Here is a 14,684-nt window from a genome sequence, read left to right as displayed (position 1 = left end):
TGTGCCTCTCCCACGTTTTGGGTCACCCTGCTCCTTGTCCGGACCCACCCCAACCTTTTCCATTTATCACTTGGATGGTGGTGATTGCTGTCGCTTTTCTTCTGGTCACACGGGCCCTAGACACAGACTAAGCCACTTCCGTGTGCTTCTGCCCCGGGGTCAGTCTCCGGCCCCTGGCAAACCCTAGCAGGAACACATCCCAGAGCCCACGGCCCCTCCCCAAGGCAATGGCTAAATCCACCTGGCCTGACTGTGTACCGGGTGCACTGCAGAGACTGACACTGGGGGAGCACTGTGGCCAAAACTTTATTTCATCACAGAAAGAGGGAAGGCCTCCTACCCACTAGCCTTGCTTGGGCTCACTGCAGCTTCACAAACGTGCTCAAATGAAAACTGGGTGCATTTGTTGCCCCCAAGACTATCCGTCATCTCCACAGGTTCCCCAGGGTTGAAGGACGTGCCAAGGAACCAACCAGTGTGAGCAGCTGACTCCAGTATGTTGCGGGAGCCCACCGGCTCCCTGTAGAAGGTGAAGGGCAGTTGCTCTGCTTCCTGCTGGGCAGCTACGAGTTCCAAATTCTGCATCTAGGAGGGAAAGGGGTAATTAGCTAGAGTTTCCCCTGGGGTGGGGGAGGGGTAGCTGGCCCAGCTGCAGGTTTTTGGAGAGCCTGTCGGGGAACAGGAAGCCTTTCTATCCCCCTTCCCGGAAGCGGTGCTCCTTTGGACCAGCCGAGGTGAGAATTTGTGCAGACTGAGAGATACTGCGGGTCTTGGTGTTCCCCTTCGGGGTGGCTGAGGGGACAGGAAATTGGGCTGGAATGCTCACCTTCAGCTGAAGGGAGGGGTGATCTTTCGTCTTGTCCTTTTCACAGCAGAGACAAAGCTCTCCATTAGAGACCGCCAAGAGAATCGGATTTTCCTTCTCACAGGCTGAGCACAAGCGAGAGGCCAAGACAAAGAAGGTCTCTGGGAACAGAGAGAAGAGCGGGTTTGTCCTCAGAGTGGGCCTGCCATCTGACAGGGCTTAGAGTCCAAGCCCCACAGTCCACAAAGACCTCCCTCGGATATGGTCATGGCCACAGACCCGCCATTCCATTCCTAGCAGTCCCTGGGGCTCTGCTGGACCCGGAGGAAGACCGTCCCCTGGGTACAGAAAATAGCTGACAGAGTCACCTGGGAATATGCAGGTCTTGTCTGGCACAGCCTTGAGGGTCCCGTAGTCCAGCATCAACACTTTGTGGTCCTGGTCGTAGATGTTGAACTTCTCTGGGACTTTGGTGACAACTTTTAGATCTAGAGCGTAACCAGATACCAGCTTCACACTGAGAATGGACAGCTCGGCCCTTCCTGCCCTGGACAGCAGCCCACTAGAGGCTTCTGCCACCCCAGGCTTCCAGCCTTGCTCCAGGCCAGATTTTGACACATGGGTGCAAATCCAAACTCTGCCGCTGTAGGACACAGGAGTCACTAACCTCTCAAAATCTCAATGTCCTCCCTGAGAAATAGGGGTAATAACAGCAGCTGCCTCAGAGAGATGTTAATTAAAACGCTTGTACAGATGAATGGCACTTAGCAGATGTCTGATTTTGAAAAGAGCTCCGTCTCTGTACATGTTAACCATTCTTCTTCCGTTCTGTCCTACACTCTCCCCTGGGACACTGTGCTCCCAGCAATGCCTGGGGTGGGACACATCCTGGCACTGGCTGTGCCAATGGAGGGACAGTGGAAGAGGGCTGACAGGTGCAGGCAGGAAGCACCCAGGAGCCCAGCACCATGAAGGCCGCTGGAACGAGGCTGTCACAAAGCCACAGGGCGTGTGACTGGCACTGGAGGAAAGTCTTGCAACCAACGGGCAGGACCAGCCACACCAGCAGCCAGGGGCTTTCCTAGGGCATGGTGCCTGGCAGCACACTTGGGCCAGCCTTGCCCAGAGGTGGGGCCCTGCTCAGGAACCCTCCCCATTGGGCCTAAGACGGAGCAGGCGGCCCGCCCCCTAGCTGGACAGAAGCCGTAGTCTGAGTGTGGGCCAATGCAGTCATGGGTGGTGGCTGCGATGTGTCAACTATGGGAATGCAGTAGCCACTGCATTGAGTGAGCTGCCATATAATCAATCATCTGTGGTCGGTAATCACACCTGGACGTGAAACCAGAGGCCACATTTTTCTACCTCCCGTGCAGGAAATACACGCCTCTAGCTGGACCCCTCCTGACCTGGGCTCGGGGGACTCTGCCTGGAACACTGGTTCTCGGCCGTCCCCCTCATCCCCTCAGCCCCTCGATGCATGAGGCCTTCCCCTCAGGGCTGCAGCACATGTGCTAGTGTCCCTGCCTTGTGCCCCAAAGTGCTGGGAGCTCCTGAGCGTAGGGCCCCTGTCTGACTTTCACTGTTCTGCTTGGCCCAGGACTAGTGCTCAAATATCACCAATAGTCGGTATTTATGGATGGGATGAGTGGCCTGGGTGAGATCCTAAGTAAGTACAGTGACATGGGGCCAGGTGAAATCATGGGTCCCAGCCCTGGCTCACACTAGAATCTCTTGGGGGCTTTTCTGGGCCCCGCCCCAGATATTCTGAGCTCATGGGACCCATGCAGGCTGATTCTGAACATGACACCAGATTGATGCCGAGCGGTCCACCTTTTGAAACGCTGACCACATCCCTGACTCTGCCTTTCTGATCATCCCTAGTGCTGGTGATGCTGCTGGTATCAGGGCCACTCCGAGTGGCATGGCCTGTGGCCATGGTCCCCGGCCTTGGCTGCACACTAGACCACCTGGTAGGTGAGGTCAAGACCACAGGTGCCTGGGTCCCACACCCCTGCAATTCCAATTCAATTGGTCCAGGTGACACTAGACCTGCCATATAAGTTGCATTTCTAGCATTAGCATTGTGCTTTTTATTCCTAAATATTTCCTAAATCTGTCCTTTACTTTTGCTTCGCTCCTGTCACCCCTGACTCGGCCCCCATCCTCTCCCACTCAGGCATGTGCATGTCCTCTTAACTAACTTCTCTCGCATTATTCCTGGCATTATTCAATCTTCAAATGACCTCTCGAGGCCTCGGGAGAAGTGTCAGTGGTTTGAAGGTACTGGTAGTCTCTCCCATGGGGCAGTGGTCCTCACTTTTCTGTGCATCACAACAGACAGGCTGTGTGGTGGTGCCACCAGGTGGGGCACACGCAAAGCATGGCAGACACGTCCCAGGGATGGGGAGCCTGCCCGGCACCATGAGCAGCGTGTCTCCTCCCAGTGAGCAGAGCAAGGCCCTGGGCTCACACATAGCCGGTGGTGCTGCTGGGACTCAGGCCTCCTGACTGTGCCCTGTGCCAGGCATGGTGATGGCAGCCTTCATCTGACCTGGGCAGACGGAAGTCAAAGTGCCTCGTGCTCCAGAATCTGTCATTGCTACCTGTGCACCTGGGGCTGGTGGTCACCCCCTCTTCCTCAGTTTTTTAACCGGGAAAGTGGTGATTAATGTTCCCTCCTGGGGTTACTGTGAGGGTCACGTGCGACCTGGGATGGGTCTTGATTCAGTGTGCCCGTGACACTCAGTGGTGTGGGTCCCCATGCACCTTGCTGCCAAATTCCTGGTCGTCACAAACACTGTGGGGAGGGTTGAGTTGCCAGCAGTGGTCAGAAGAAGCAGCTGGAAGGTTCCCAGGTTCAAACCTTTTCTTCCCCCGAGCCCCTTGGCAGGTCTGAGTGACCTTCTCTCTGTGCAGAGGTTGCGACCCATCTTTCTCATCAGCCCCTGAGATTTGCTTCTACAAGAAGACTCAGTCCCACCCCAGCATCTGAGAGTCTCCAAGGGCACAACCCAGGTGCCGTACCTGCATTTGCAGAGCTGAGGGAGGTGATGCTTGGGCTTGGTTCCAGGTAGCCTCTGGTTGGATCTGGAATCAGAAACAGTGAGGTTGGTACGTGCAGTGGGGGTCCCAAGGACTCAGGGGCCCAGGGGCCATTTAATGCCTCACTTCTTTTTTGTGCATTTTCACAAACACCAAAGCATATAGACATTAACAGTAACTTTTCTGGTTGAATGTGATGGGGAACAGAGGAAAAATGAGGGACTCGACTTTGAGTGCAGAACTTCCTACAAACATATGTGTCAACTTGGGTAGAGTCACATGGCCCACAACTGTGACAACAACCGGGTGCCTGCCAAGATAGCAAGTTGGAGAAATGCTGGAGGGACCCAAAGTGCACAGAGTGCATGCAGCCTGCGGCTGAGGAGCCCGACGTGGGCTCCCAGTGCGGGTCCCGGCAGGCAGGGCTCTGTGACCACAGGGCGTCAGTATCACACAGCCCACCCACACCATTTGAGCCCCCTCCTCCCATGTGTCCCCCAGCTCTGACAGTCCTGCTCCCGAGAGGCAAGGGGCCGGTGGGGAGACTGGGGGACCCTGTGGGAACAGGAGGAGGCCACCCCTCCCACATATCCAGTGTCACCAGTCCAAGTTCCCAGGCACTGGGCAATGACATCATCTTGCTACTGTGCCCGCCCAGTGTCCACTTCCTCCTGCCTCAGGGACAGTGGCCACACGTAGTTCCTGTCCCAGGAGCAGGGCTGCTCCCAGGCATCTCTGCTGTTGCTGTTGGGGGGTCCACACTGTCCTGACTTTAGTCTAACTCTGATGGCCACGTGATGTGGCTTCTGGCGTGTTCCAGGCCTCTCCCCTCACATTGCATTAGGCAGTCAAGTGGGTCAATCCTCCTCTTATTATTGTCCTCCTTGAGCCAAGTGCCTTTCTCCAAGGAACATAGCCCTGACTCAGCTCCCTGCAGGCCCCAGCTCTGCCGGCCGGCCAGGGGACAGACCTGTATCTGTGAGACTCAGAACCATCCCTGGTGAGGCAGGACTTCAGCCCCCAGCTTCTGGGCAAAGCTGATCCATTCACCTGCTGCCTGCTGCCCCTAGGTTCCTGTGACACCCTCAAACATCTCTCATCTAATTCACTACCAGCTCTCGTGTCTCAGTCTGCTTGCCAGGTCCCCGGGAGGCACCCAACAGGGTCCTGCTTCACAAGTTCCCCAAGGCCCCAGGTGCATTTTCACGAGAACCTCACCTTCTGAGCTCCACTGGGACTCAGCTCTCTCCTGGCCTGCAGAGTCCATCTCCACACCCGTGTTCTCCTCCAGAAAGGACATTTTTAGTGCGATGAAGCCTGGGATGACAGGCAGAACCTGAGTGGACAGCAAGGACACTGGCCACGGCACCCTCTGACCCCAGGAGGTCTAGTTGGACACCCTATGCATCCCCACCACCCTCTGATGGCCCTCTAAGGGCACGATATCCACGATTTGACTTTATGTTGTTTCTTATTTGGCTGCATCCCCTGAACCCACAAAGCAACACTGCCTTTGCAGTTTGGGGTAAATCAGGGAATACAGAGAAAGCACAGAATGTGGCAGCCAGGGGACCTCAGAACAGAGGTGTCTGGCAGAAACGTAGGTGCCCAAATACGTGAGGATACTGGAGGTGCTGCTGGAGTACCCGCGGTTGTTCCCATGAACTGCTCAGGAGGTTGCCTAAATCAAGACAAATGCAGGAGGCCTCCATCAGGGCCCTAGGCGGGCAGGGCATGTGGTCGTATGAGGGCCATCTCTTCCCACCTAAGAAACCAAGGTCTCTTCCTGAAGACCAGTATTTTCCAGACTCTGAAGTCACCCTGCTCAGCCTTCAGAGGACACGCTAGTAGTCCCAGGGTTTGCAGGCTCCCTGAGCTCAGTGTGCACCTGGCCCTGTGGCTAGGCCCTGCTGGTTGGCAGAACCGTGCTAGGGGACAGCAGCTGGCTGCTGGGCTCAGCCGTGTCTGGGTGGGTGTCACAACTAACAGACAGTCCATGGTGGGGCTTCTAGTGGGGACAGCAGGGTGGCCTGGGGCTGCTCTGCATCCCCTTGTGTCTGCTGGTCTCTTGAGCTGGGGGCAAAGATCACCTACCTGGGCCAGGGTCCCCACGCACTGTGGCTCTCTCTCGGGTGCTGGAGCTCAGCTGGTCTCCTGCTCTCAAGATCTTTGACCTGAGGAGCCAGTCTCATGCACGTTTTGAATAGTTGGTGTGGGCGTACATAGGCACATGCCACAGCTGCCTTCCTTTAGCCAATAATGACATGCCATTGCCATACCATGGGCACAAATTCCTGTTGGAGAGGTTGTGCCTCATCCGTGCAACACATTTCAAGGTGCTCATGACAGACGGTGTGGCTGCCTGTCCACCCAGACAGCAAAGGTGTGGAGAAGAGACATGAGGGAAGGACAAGGAGACACAGGGTCCCTGTCCTCATGTGGGCTCTTTGCCCCAGTCCCAGAGTTCAGGCAGGTGCAGTCTCCACATCCTAGAGAAAAATATCCACCTGTAATCTCCCCTCCTGGTGCACTCTGGGACGCCACTGACACCTCCTTTCGCTTCTTCAATGGGACATGCACAGCACCCCAGGGACCTTCCTTGACCAGGCCCATGGGATGGCTTTCCACTGGCGCTCCCTTGCAGCTTGCAGTGCATTTGCTCTCATCTGCTCATAAGTACGGCTGTGTCTCACAATGCCCAAAACAGCTGGTCATTTGGAGGAAAGTCCACATGACCAAGTAAGATCATAGCTCTGGGCCACCAGCAGCAGCAGCCACAGTCCTTGGCCACGTGCTGTCTCCTGCCAGGCCTGGGCTGAGTCCCTGGCTTTCTGTCTCTAGCTACCCAGTCCTCTGACACCCAGCTGGGAAGCACTGTCCTCACTGCTTTCCAGGCAAAAGACACAGCAGGTTTAGGGGTTTGGCAATCCAGCCCTGGTCTCAAAGCTAGTCCCAGCAGCACAGGACTGTCACGCGGGCCTCTCTGAGCACATGGCAGCTCATCCTGCAAGCGTGTTGCACACACATGTGTGCAGGAGTGCGGTCGGCACACTGTGTCACTACATGCCTGTCCCGCTAACAGTGCTCCTGCTGCTTCTGCTCAATATCATACTTCATCAGTACGTTTGTACTTCATGTTTAGTTGCTGCTAGGTATTTCATTATTTGCCTGAAGACCTGGGGAAGTGTTATCTCTTTGCCAGCTAGGATAAAAATCCCTAAATTGTCTGTTGAATTCCTAACAAGGAGAGATCTTTGGAGAACTTCTCCATAACCCTTTGGGAGGGGGAGGTGGTGAAGGGAAAGATAATGTAAAAATAAAGACAAATGGTCACTAACCTGCCTCCCAGGCAGGCGGGCTGGGTACCTGCAGGCACTTCTGTCCTCACTGGTCAAGAGAGGACAAGGGTGGTGCCCTGTGGGGTGGCTGCGACAGAGACCCCACCCAAGGCTCCTGACAGGGATGGAACCAAGAGGAGTCATCTGACAAGGGTGTGGAGTAGTGGGTGTGGAGTCGTCATTGCAAACTCACCGATGTCCCCCCACAACCTCAATATATTTGACAACCCTTAGCATTTGTGTTTCTATTTGTGGGAGGTGAGGAGGAGAACAAGGGCCAGCTCACCTGTGAGTCACACGTGCTCAGACCTTATCAACCTAATCCCCAGTGTTGGACATTTTGGTTTTCGTTTTCCCGCTATTACCTACAGCATTATGCTAAACATGCTTGGACATGAACCTTTGCATGTTTCATTGATTACGTCCCTGCGATAAAGTCCTAGGATGTGATTGCTGGGTTGAGGCATATACATATCTTATTTTATGTACTCTTTTAAAATTTGCATCTTACAGTGATTTTTAAGGAATCTAACTCATTAGATAATTTTTTCACTTATCTAAGCCCTCATTACTGAGGCAACCACCGTGCAGACTTCTTAAGAGGCTGTATTTTCCCAAATGTGAGTGTTTGGTACATTTGTTTTCTGTGTGTATGGGGTGTATATACACCTGTGTGTGTATACTTTGTGCGCATGTATGTTTTCTCAGAGTATGTGTTTTTATGTGTATGTTTGTGTGTTGTATTTGTGGTTACATATTAATATTATTGTGTGCTGTGTGTTTTGTGGTTGTATGTGTTGTGTGTGTGCTTGGAGGGAACAGCCCTCCCATCCTTGGTGTATGCACAGCACTAGGCCGGAGCCACGGAGGACTGTGCCAGTCAGACAGGGCCTTGCGCTCAGGAGCTTCCAGCGTTGTGGCAGGGACACTAGCACATGTGCTGCAGCCCCAAGGGGAAGGCCTTGTGCACTGAGGGGCTGAGGAGCCCAGGGATGAGGGGGGATGCCCAAGAGCCAGTGTTCCAGGCAGAGTCCCCCAAGCCCAGGTCAGGAGGGGTCCAGCTAGAGGCGTGTGTTTCTTGCACGGGAGGCAGGAAAATGTATCCTCTGGTTTCATGTCCAGGTGTGATTACCGACCACAGATGATTGATTATATGGCAGCTCACTCAATGCAGTGGCTACTGCATTCCCATAGTTGACACATCGCAGCCACCACCCATGACTGCATTGGCCCACACTCAGACTACGGCTTCTGTCCAGCTAGGGGGCGGGCCGCCTGCTCCGTCTTAGGCCCAATGGGGAGGGTTCCTGAGCAGGGCCCCACCTCTGGGCAAGGCTGGCCCAAGTGTGCTGCCAGGCACCATGCCCTAGGAAAGCCCCTGGCTGCTGGTGTGGCTGGTCCTGCCCGTTGGTTGCAAGACTTTCCTCCAGTGCCAGTCACACGCCCTGTGGCTTTGTGACAGCCTCGTTCCAGCGGCCTTCATGGTGCTGGGCTCCTGGGTGCTTCCTGCCTGCACCTGTCAGCCCTCTTCCACTGTCCCTCCATTGGCACAGCCAGTGCCAGGATGTGTCCCACCCAGGAATTGCTGGGAGCACAGTGCCCCAGGGGAGAGTGTAGGACAGACAGAAAGAAGAAGAACTACAATCACAACAATGTATTGATATTTTCTCCATGGTCCAGGCACCTTGCTATTCATGGTTCATCGAATGACTTTAAATTCTTGGAACAACCCTATTTGGTCGGCTCTGTTTCAATCCTCATTTCATGGATGAGAAAACAGGTTGGGAGAATTTAGAAATTAGATCTAGGTCCCACAACTAAGATGTAAGAGAGCTTAGTCTGCCTAATTCCACAGCCCAGGCTCTGAGAAGACAGGTCACTTGCCCCTCATTAAACACTCAGGACGACAGAAATCGTGAGTCTGCTGGAGCTGGGGCTGGGAAGGCACACTTGAGGTGACATGCTGCATTCTAGTCATACTGATCCTGGCTGTCTGAAAGCAAAGACCCATGAAATCCAGTGTTTACATCACATACCAGTATCTCTGGTCCTGGGCAGTGGGACCTTTCAAAGCTGGTCGGCAAACAGATGACAGAAGCCAGGTGACCATCTGCCCTGCCTGTTGTGGGGCAGCTTCTGTCTCTCCAGTGGGGTGCTGTCTCTTCTGTCTTCTTGCAGGGCGGCAAGTGCTTTCTCTGGGCCTTCAGAAGCCACGGGGAAATGCCAGAAACTATTGGAAAGATTCCCAGATCTGAGGGGAGCCCTTCTCAAAGGACCAGAACTGAGAAGGGTCCAGACCTTCAGGTAAAAGAATGATCAGAGGCTTGGGCCAGCGTGGGAGGGACGGGGCAGAAGGGGCTATGGGCCAGATGGAAGCCCCATAGATGTGAGGGCATGTCCCCACTCAGGGCATGACCTTTTTACTGACTTATTCTCCAAGGACAATGCAGTGTTTAGTCTCACATTTGGGCTTGTTCTGTGTGGAGAAAGGAAGTCTGTGGTCTCTCAGGAGGAGCCCATCTCAACTGTGACAAGGACGAGGGACAAACCCAATACTCACTGGAGCTGAAGGCGCTAACTCAGGAAATATTGGGTTGTCGGAAAAGTCATGACACATTTTTGCAACGAAAAACATAGAAAAATACATCATGACTTTTCCAACAACCCAATAGATGTTTCCAGTGTCCCAGACCACTGTCCTCAGCCACACTCAAGCCAGCACTGAAAGGCATTCCCCAAGGACCCGGTGAAACACTGGGGGAGGACTGTCTTTGCCTTTCCCTACTTTCCTCCCTCAGCCCAGAAGGCAGGAAAGCAGTTCTGGGGAGGACACTGCTATGCAGGTCACATGCTCTCCTGGGCAGCTCGTCCCCAAGCCTGGCCTCAGCAGGGTGCATAATGAGAACCTAGCTGAGTGTGATCTCTGTAGTCCAATGGGCAGAGAACTGCAGTTCGCCTCCTGCATCCTGCAACACAAGATTTGTCCAAGCAGCAAGCTTCACTCTCTCTCTAGAACCAGCCATGCCCAAAGGGCTGCACAGAGCCATTCGAGCATGGTGTCCAAGGGAGAAGGGGACACTGTGTCTGAGTGTCTGGCAAGAAAGGTGGGTGGGTCCCACACACACAGCAACAGGGCCCAGCAGGTGGCAGGGGCACAGGACAAGCATGAGCTTCAGAACACCAGCAGCTTGTAAGGGGCCACAGAGCTGGGTAGTGAGCAGGACAGAATCCAGACAGTACAGAATGAGAAAGCAGAGGACATTCAGGATTTGGATGTCAGTGGAGAGATGGTTGCCATCCCATCATTAGTGCTAGTAAACCAACACATCCACTTCCCATCTCTCATTTCAGCCTTGTTTCCCACCAGTGTCTGTAGGTGAGGGCTTGACACATTCCCCGCAGTTGTCCTGCATAACATCCCACACACGTTGGGAAGTGAGGTGTAAGCCCCAATGAGCAGATGTTTTTATAAAATCTGTGTGTCTTTTTATCCCCTGGGGTTCTGATCCTGTGGCTGTATTTCCAGTTCTTTGTTTAAAAAGACAATAGGAATGACTATGAATGAGAATCCTCAGCCTCATGCCCTGAGATTCTATCTAGCTCAGTAGGTTGGGGATGAAGCCCAGAAATGTGTGTTTTTACAAAGCTCCCCAAGTGTTTCTGAGCAGGGGTTCCAGTCATACTTTCAGAAACATCACCTCTTCCTAACGTCTTTTTTTTTTTTGGAAATGCAGTGATGTGCATGACACAGCTGAGAGCCATGGGGTGCTTGGCCCGCAGCTATGGCACTAATGGTGCCTCATGCAGCCTCAGACACAGACCTCAGCATCCCACTGCAACTGAGACCAGAAAGTGGCATGGCTAGGACGTGGACAAGCATGGCCCCAGGGAGGTCCAGCTCAGGACTGCTAATGTGTTCATTCACTCTATTTGTAGGGACTCATTTGCACAAGGCACTGTGCTGGGTGCTGGAAACAGAAATGGTGAGCAAAAGAAGACACCATCCATAGCTTTGTGGGAACTGCACTCTGGTGGGAGACACAGACATCCACCAAGGTTCCACCAAGCAAGTTCAAACAGCTCCTAGGACAACAGCTGTGTCAGAGAGGGGCCAGCCTCCAGGGCTTGGACCAGGGCTGTGAGTCTGGGGTCAGGGAGCACCTTTCTGGGGATATGACTTCTGTACTGAGACTTAAAGAGGACATGGGGTTTAACTAACCCAAGAGGGGAGGGGTAGCTCTGAGGGTCACGATCATTTCTGTTGTTAATGTTAGAATAAGCAATAGCAGAGTAAAGGCAGAGCAATGAAGACCTCATGGGGACCTGGCAGGTCACCATGACCCAGACACTGCATCTGTGAGCCTTGAGCCTTCACACCCTCCTTCCACAGGAGAAGAAAAAGGCCACTGCCCAGAGGCACAGAGTGCTCATGACAGCCTCCTTCCTTCCTCCTCAACCCCATTCTCAGGCATCCAGAAAGCCGGTTTCCTGGCAAGAAATGAAATAAATTGCTCATGAAAGTCTATTTCAAGATAAAGCTTTGGGCGTACATAAGGCATTCTGCCACTCTGAACTCCATTCCTGGAAATTTGACATTTCAAGCTGACTGCTGATCCTTTCACAGCCCAGAACATCCCTGAGCCTGTCTGCTTTCCATACAATGGCCATCCCACCCCCGTCTCCACACCATTCTTACATGAGAAAAACAGCAAAGAACATATTAGGTTTATCTTATTCCTGCTCTTATCCACCCATGAGCTGTGCTGGGCCTGAATGCACCAAGGTAAAAGCTATGACATGGGGGAGTCATGAGCTCTTCTCAGTATTTCAAAATTTGTTGATGGTGATGGTTGTGATGGTGATGGTTGTGATGACGGTGATGATAGTGATAGTGGTGGTGGTGATGGTGGTGGTGGTGATGGTGGTGGTGGTGATGATGGCGATGGTGATAATGGTGATAATAGGGGTGGTGATGATGATGATGGTGATGGTGGTGATATAGTGATGGTGATGGTGGTGATGGTGGAGATGGTGATGATGGCGACAGTGATGGTGGTGATGATGGTGATAGTAATGATGGTGGTGATGGTAGTGTTGGTGATGATGGTGATGGTGATGATGGTGGCAGTGGTGATGATGGTGATTGTGGTGATGATGGTGATTGTGATGATGATGGTGATGAAGATGATAATGAAGATAAATATGGTGATGAAAATAGTGGTGATGATGATGATGAATAGTGATGATGAAGATGATGGTGATGATGATGGTGATGGTGGTTATGATGGTAACATTGATGACTTCCCATCCACAAGTATTCTGGCTCATCTGGTTTGGGGTGGGCTTCAGGAGTCAGTGTTATTTCAAAGCTCCCCAGATGACTCTAATGTATAGCCAGAATTGACAGCCACTTCCTTAGACCAGCAGTCTTCAAACTCTTTGATTTCAGGACCTATTTATATGTATAAAATTATCAAGGACCCCAAAGAAGTTTGTTGAAAACAAACTTTTAAATACAAAAACATACATAAACATCTTTCATTAACCATCAGAGCAATGTCATCATCACATGTCATGTAGATCTGGAAAACTCCACTGAACACTTATAAAAATAAAAAATAAAAAGGAAAAAAGGCAAATAATGTATTGTATTGTTATGAAATAGTTTTGACTTTGTGGAACTCCTGATGCTTCCTTAGACTAAGTTTTCCACACCTAGGTATTGCCCTCTGTACCCCTTTTCCCCAGACACTTCACACTCAGCTTGTCAGCCTCCCTCCCTGGCATCTCCACCACACCTACAAGAGGAATCACACCCATTGACTCTCAGTTAACACAAGACAATCAAATTCCACATAGGCTGACTGGCTGATCATGAGAAACAGGCAGGCTTGCTTCAGCTCTGGCCATTTATAACAAAACATGGAAGATTTGCAAAGTCAGTGAATAGTGTAAATAAGACTGCAAGACCTATATGGGCAAATAAACTGCTTTCACACACCCTCAGGCTCTCTGTAAACTCACTAGACACTAAACACATAATTGCTCAACCAATCACATCAGCTTCATGACAGGCAATGACAGGCACGCTAGGCTGACCCGGTTGAGTATCAGAGGTTGCAAATTGGCTGCCCTGGGAAAGGTTAGTGCCACAAGCAAGTTCATTCTATCACCCCACACAGCATTGTCTTTAATACTAATTGCTTCCCATAAAAATATTTCCTGTAAAAATCTAGCTTTCTGGCTCTTTTTAAATGAAAGCCTGGCAATACTGGGGCTGTGTTTCCACAGCGGGCTGGATCACAGTCAAAGTGCCCCCATCAGGTGGGGCTCAGTTTCCCTTTCTTAGCCCAGCCCTCTTCTCTCCATGACATACCTGCCATGCCCAGCACGTGCTGAATTTGGTGCTGGATATTTGTTGGAGTGCACGCTGTCGTTTTTATTTTTTTTACGCTGTTTTTGTTTAGAAAGTCCATGGGTCCTGAAGGCTTCTCTTCTTCTTTAAGCCCTATTAGTAATGCTGGACTCCCTCTGCTTCTACAGACGTCAGCCTTGCTGCCACCTCTACTACCCAAGAGGTCCCCTGGAACCTGGTGGGTGTGGAGAAGGCCTCCCAGCAGCCAAGAGAGTGGCACAGATTCCACTCAACTTCCTCTGAATCAAGACAGCATGCTTGGCTAATTGGCTTTTATTTTAGAAGTAATACACAATTCTAAAGGCTTTTTATTGAAATCTGATTTTCTAGTCTAGAGGGAAATAATAAGAAAGAGAAAAAAATTTCTAGCTTATGAACATAAGAAGGAATCCCTCTCCCCAGCCCCACACCCCAAAAAAAGTAGTCCAAAGAATTTTAAAATCAAAATTAATGGCAAAAATGGGAGAGAACACTCTTCTCAATGCCAAGGCTTACTATGTAGCTACAGTAATCAGGACAACATGGTATTGACAGAGGGATAGACATATAGATCAATGAAGAGAAGTGACAACTCAGAAACAGAAACAGACTCACACAAATGTTCCCAATTGATTTTTGACAAAAGAGCAAAAGCAATTCAATGGAAGAATGATGCACTTTCCAATAAATGGTGCTGGACAATGAGACATCCATAGGCAAAAAATTAACCTCTACCTAAACCTCAAACCATATACAAGAGTTAACTCAAAATGGATCATGGGTTTAAGTATAAAACATAAAACTATAAACCATCTAGAAAAAACTGGAGAAATTTTGGTGCCTAAGACTATGCAAAGAGCTCTCAGACTTGACACCAAACGTGTGATCCATAAAAGAAAAAACTGATGATTTGGACCTCATGAAAATGAAAATATTTGGTCTGCAAAAGATCTTGTCAAAAGAATGACAAAACAGGGCCGGCCGAGTGGCGCGATGGTTAAGAACTTGCTTGGGATGCCAGAGGGCCCCGGTTCGGATCCCACATATGAGGGCCAGTGACACTGTCCTCTACAGCTAAGATGCTGAACAACAGCTCAACCTGGAG

The 14,684-nt window shown here is 51.5% G+C and overlaps 1 protein-coding gene across 2 annotated transcripts in view; it reads right to left on the bottom strand.

Annotated features, from left to right (window-relative positions):
* Positions 1-304: 304 nt before the first annotated feature.
* Positions 305-14,684, bottom strand: part of IL37 (interleukin 37) — a 45,721-nt gene continuing 31,341 nt past the window's right edge. For both annotated transcript variants that reach the window (XM_019662863.1, XM_019662862.1), the window contains exons 3-7: positions 5,066-5,164; positions 3,830-3,892; positions 1,174-1,293; positions 827-966; positions 305-585 (exon numbers count right to left, since the gene is read on the bottom strand). In XM_019662863.1, the coding sequence (XP_019518408.1) occupies positions 337-585; positions 827-966; positions 1,174-1,293; positions 3,830-3,892; positions 5,066-5,147 (654 nt within the window). In that variant the 5' untranslated portion in view covers positions 5,148-5,164 and the 3' untranslated portion in view covers positions 305-336. The remainder of the gene's footprint in view (positions 586-826; positions 967-1,173; positions 1,294-3,829; positions 3,893-5,065; positions 5,165-14,684) is intronic.

The sequence above is a fragment of the Hipposideros armiger genome, unplaced genomic scaffold, assembly GCF_001890085.2.
Source record: "Hipposideros armiger isolate ML-2016 unplaced genomic scaffold, ASM189008v1 scaffold_382, whole genome shotgun sequence".
Taxonomy (NCBI): Eukaryota; Metazoa; Chordata; class Mammalia; order Chiroptera; family Hipposideridae; genus Hipposideros; species Hipposideros armiger.
Note: the sequence above shows the minus strand (reverse complement) of the source record. Positions and strands in the feature narration are given on the sequence as shown.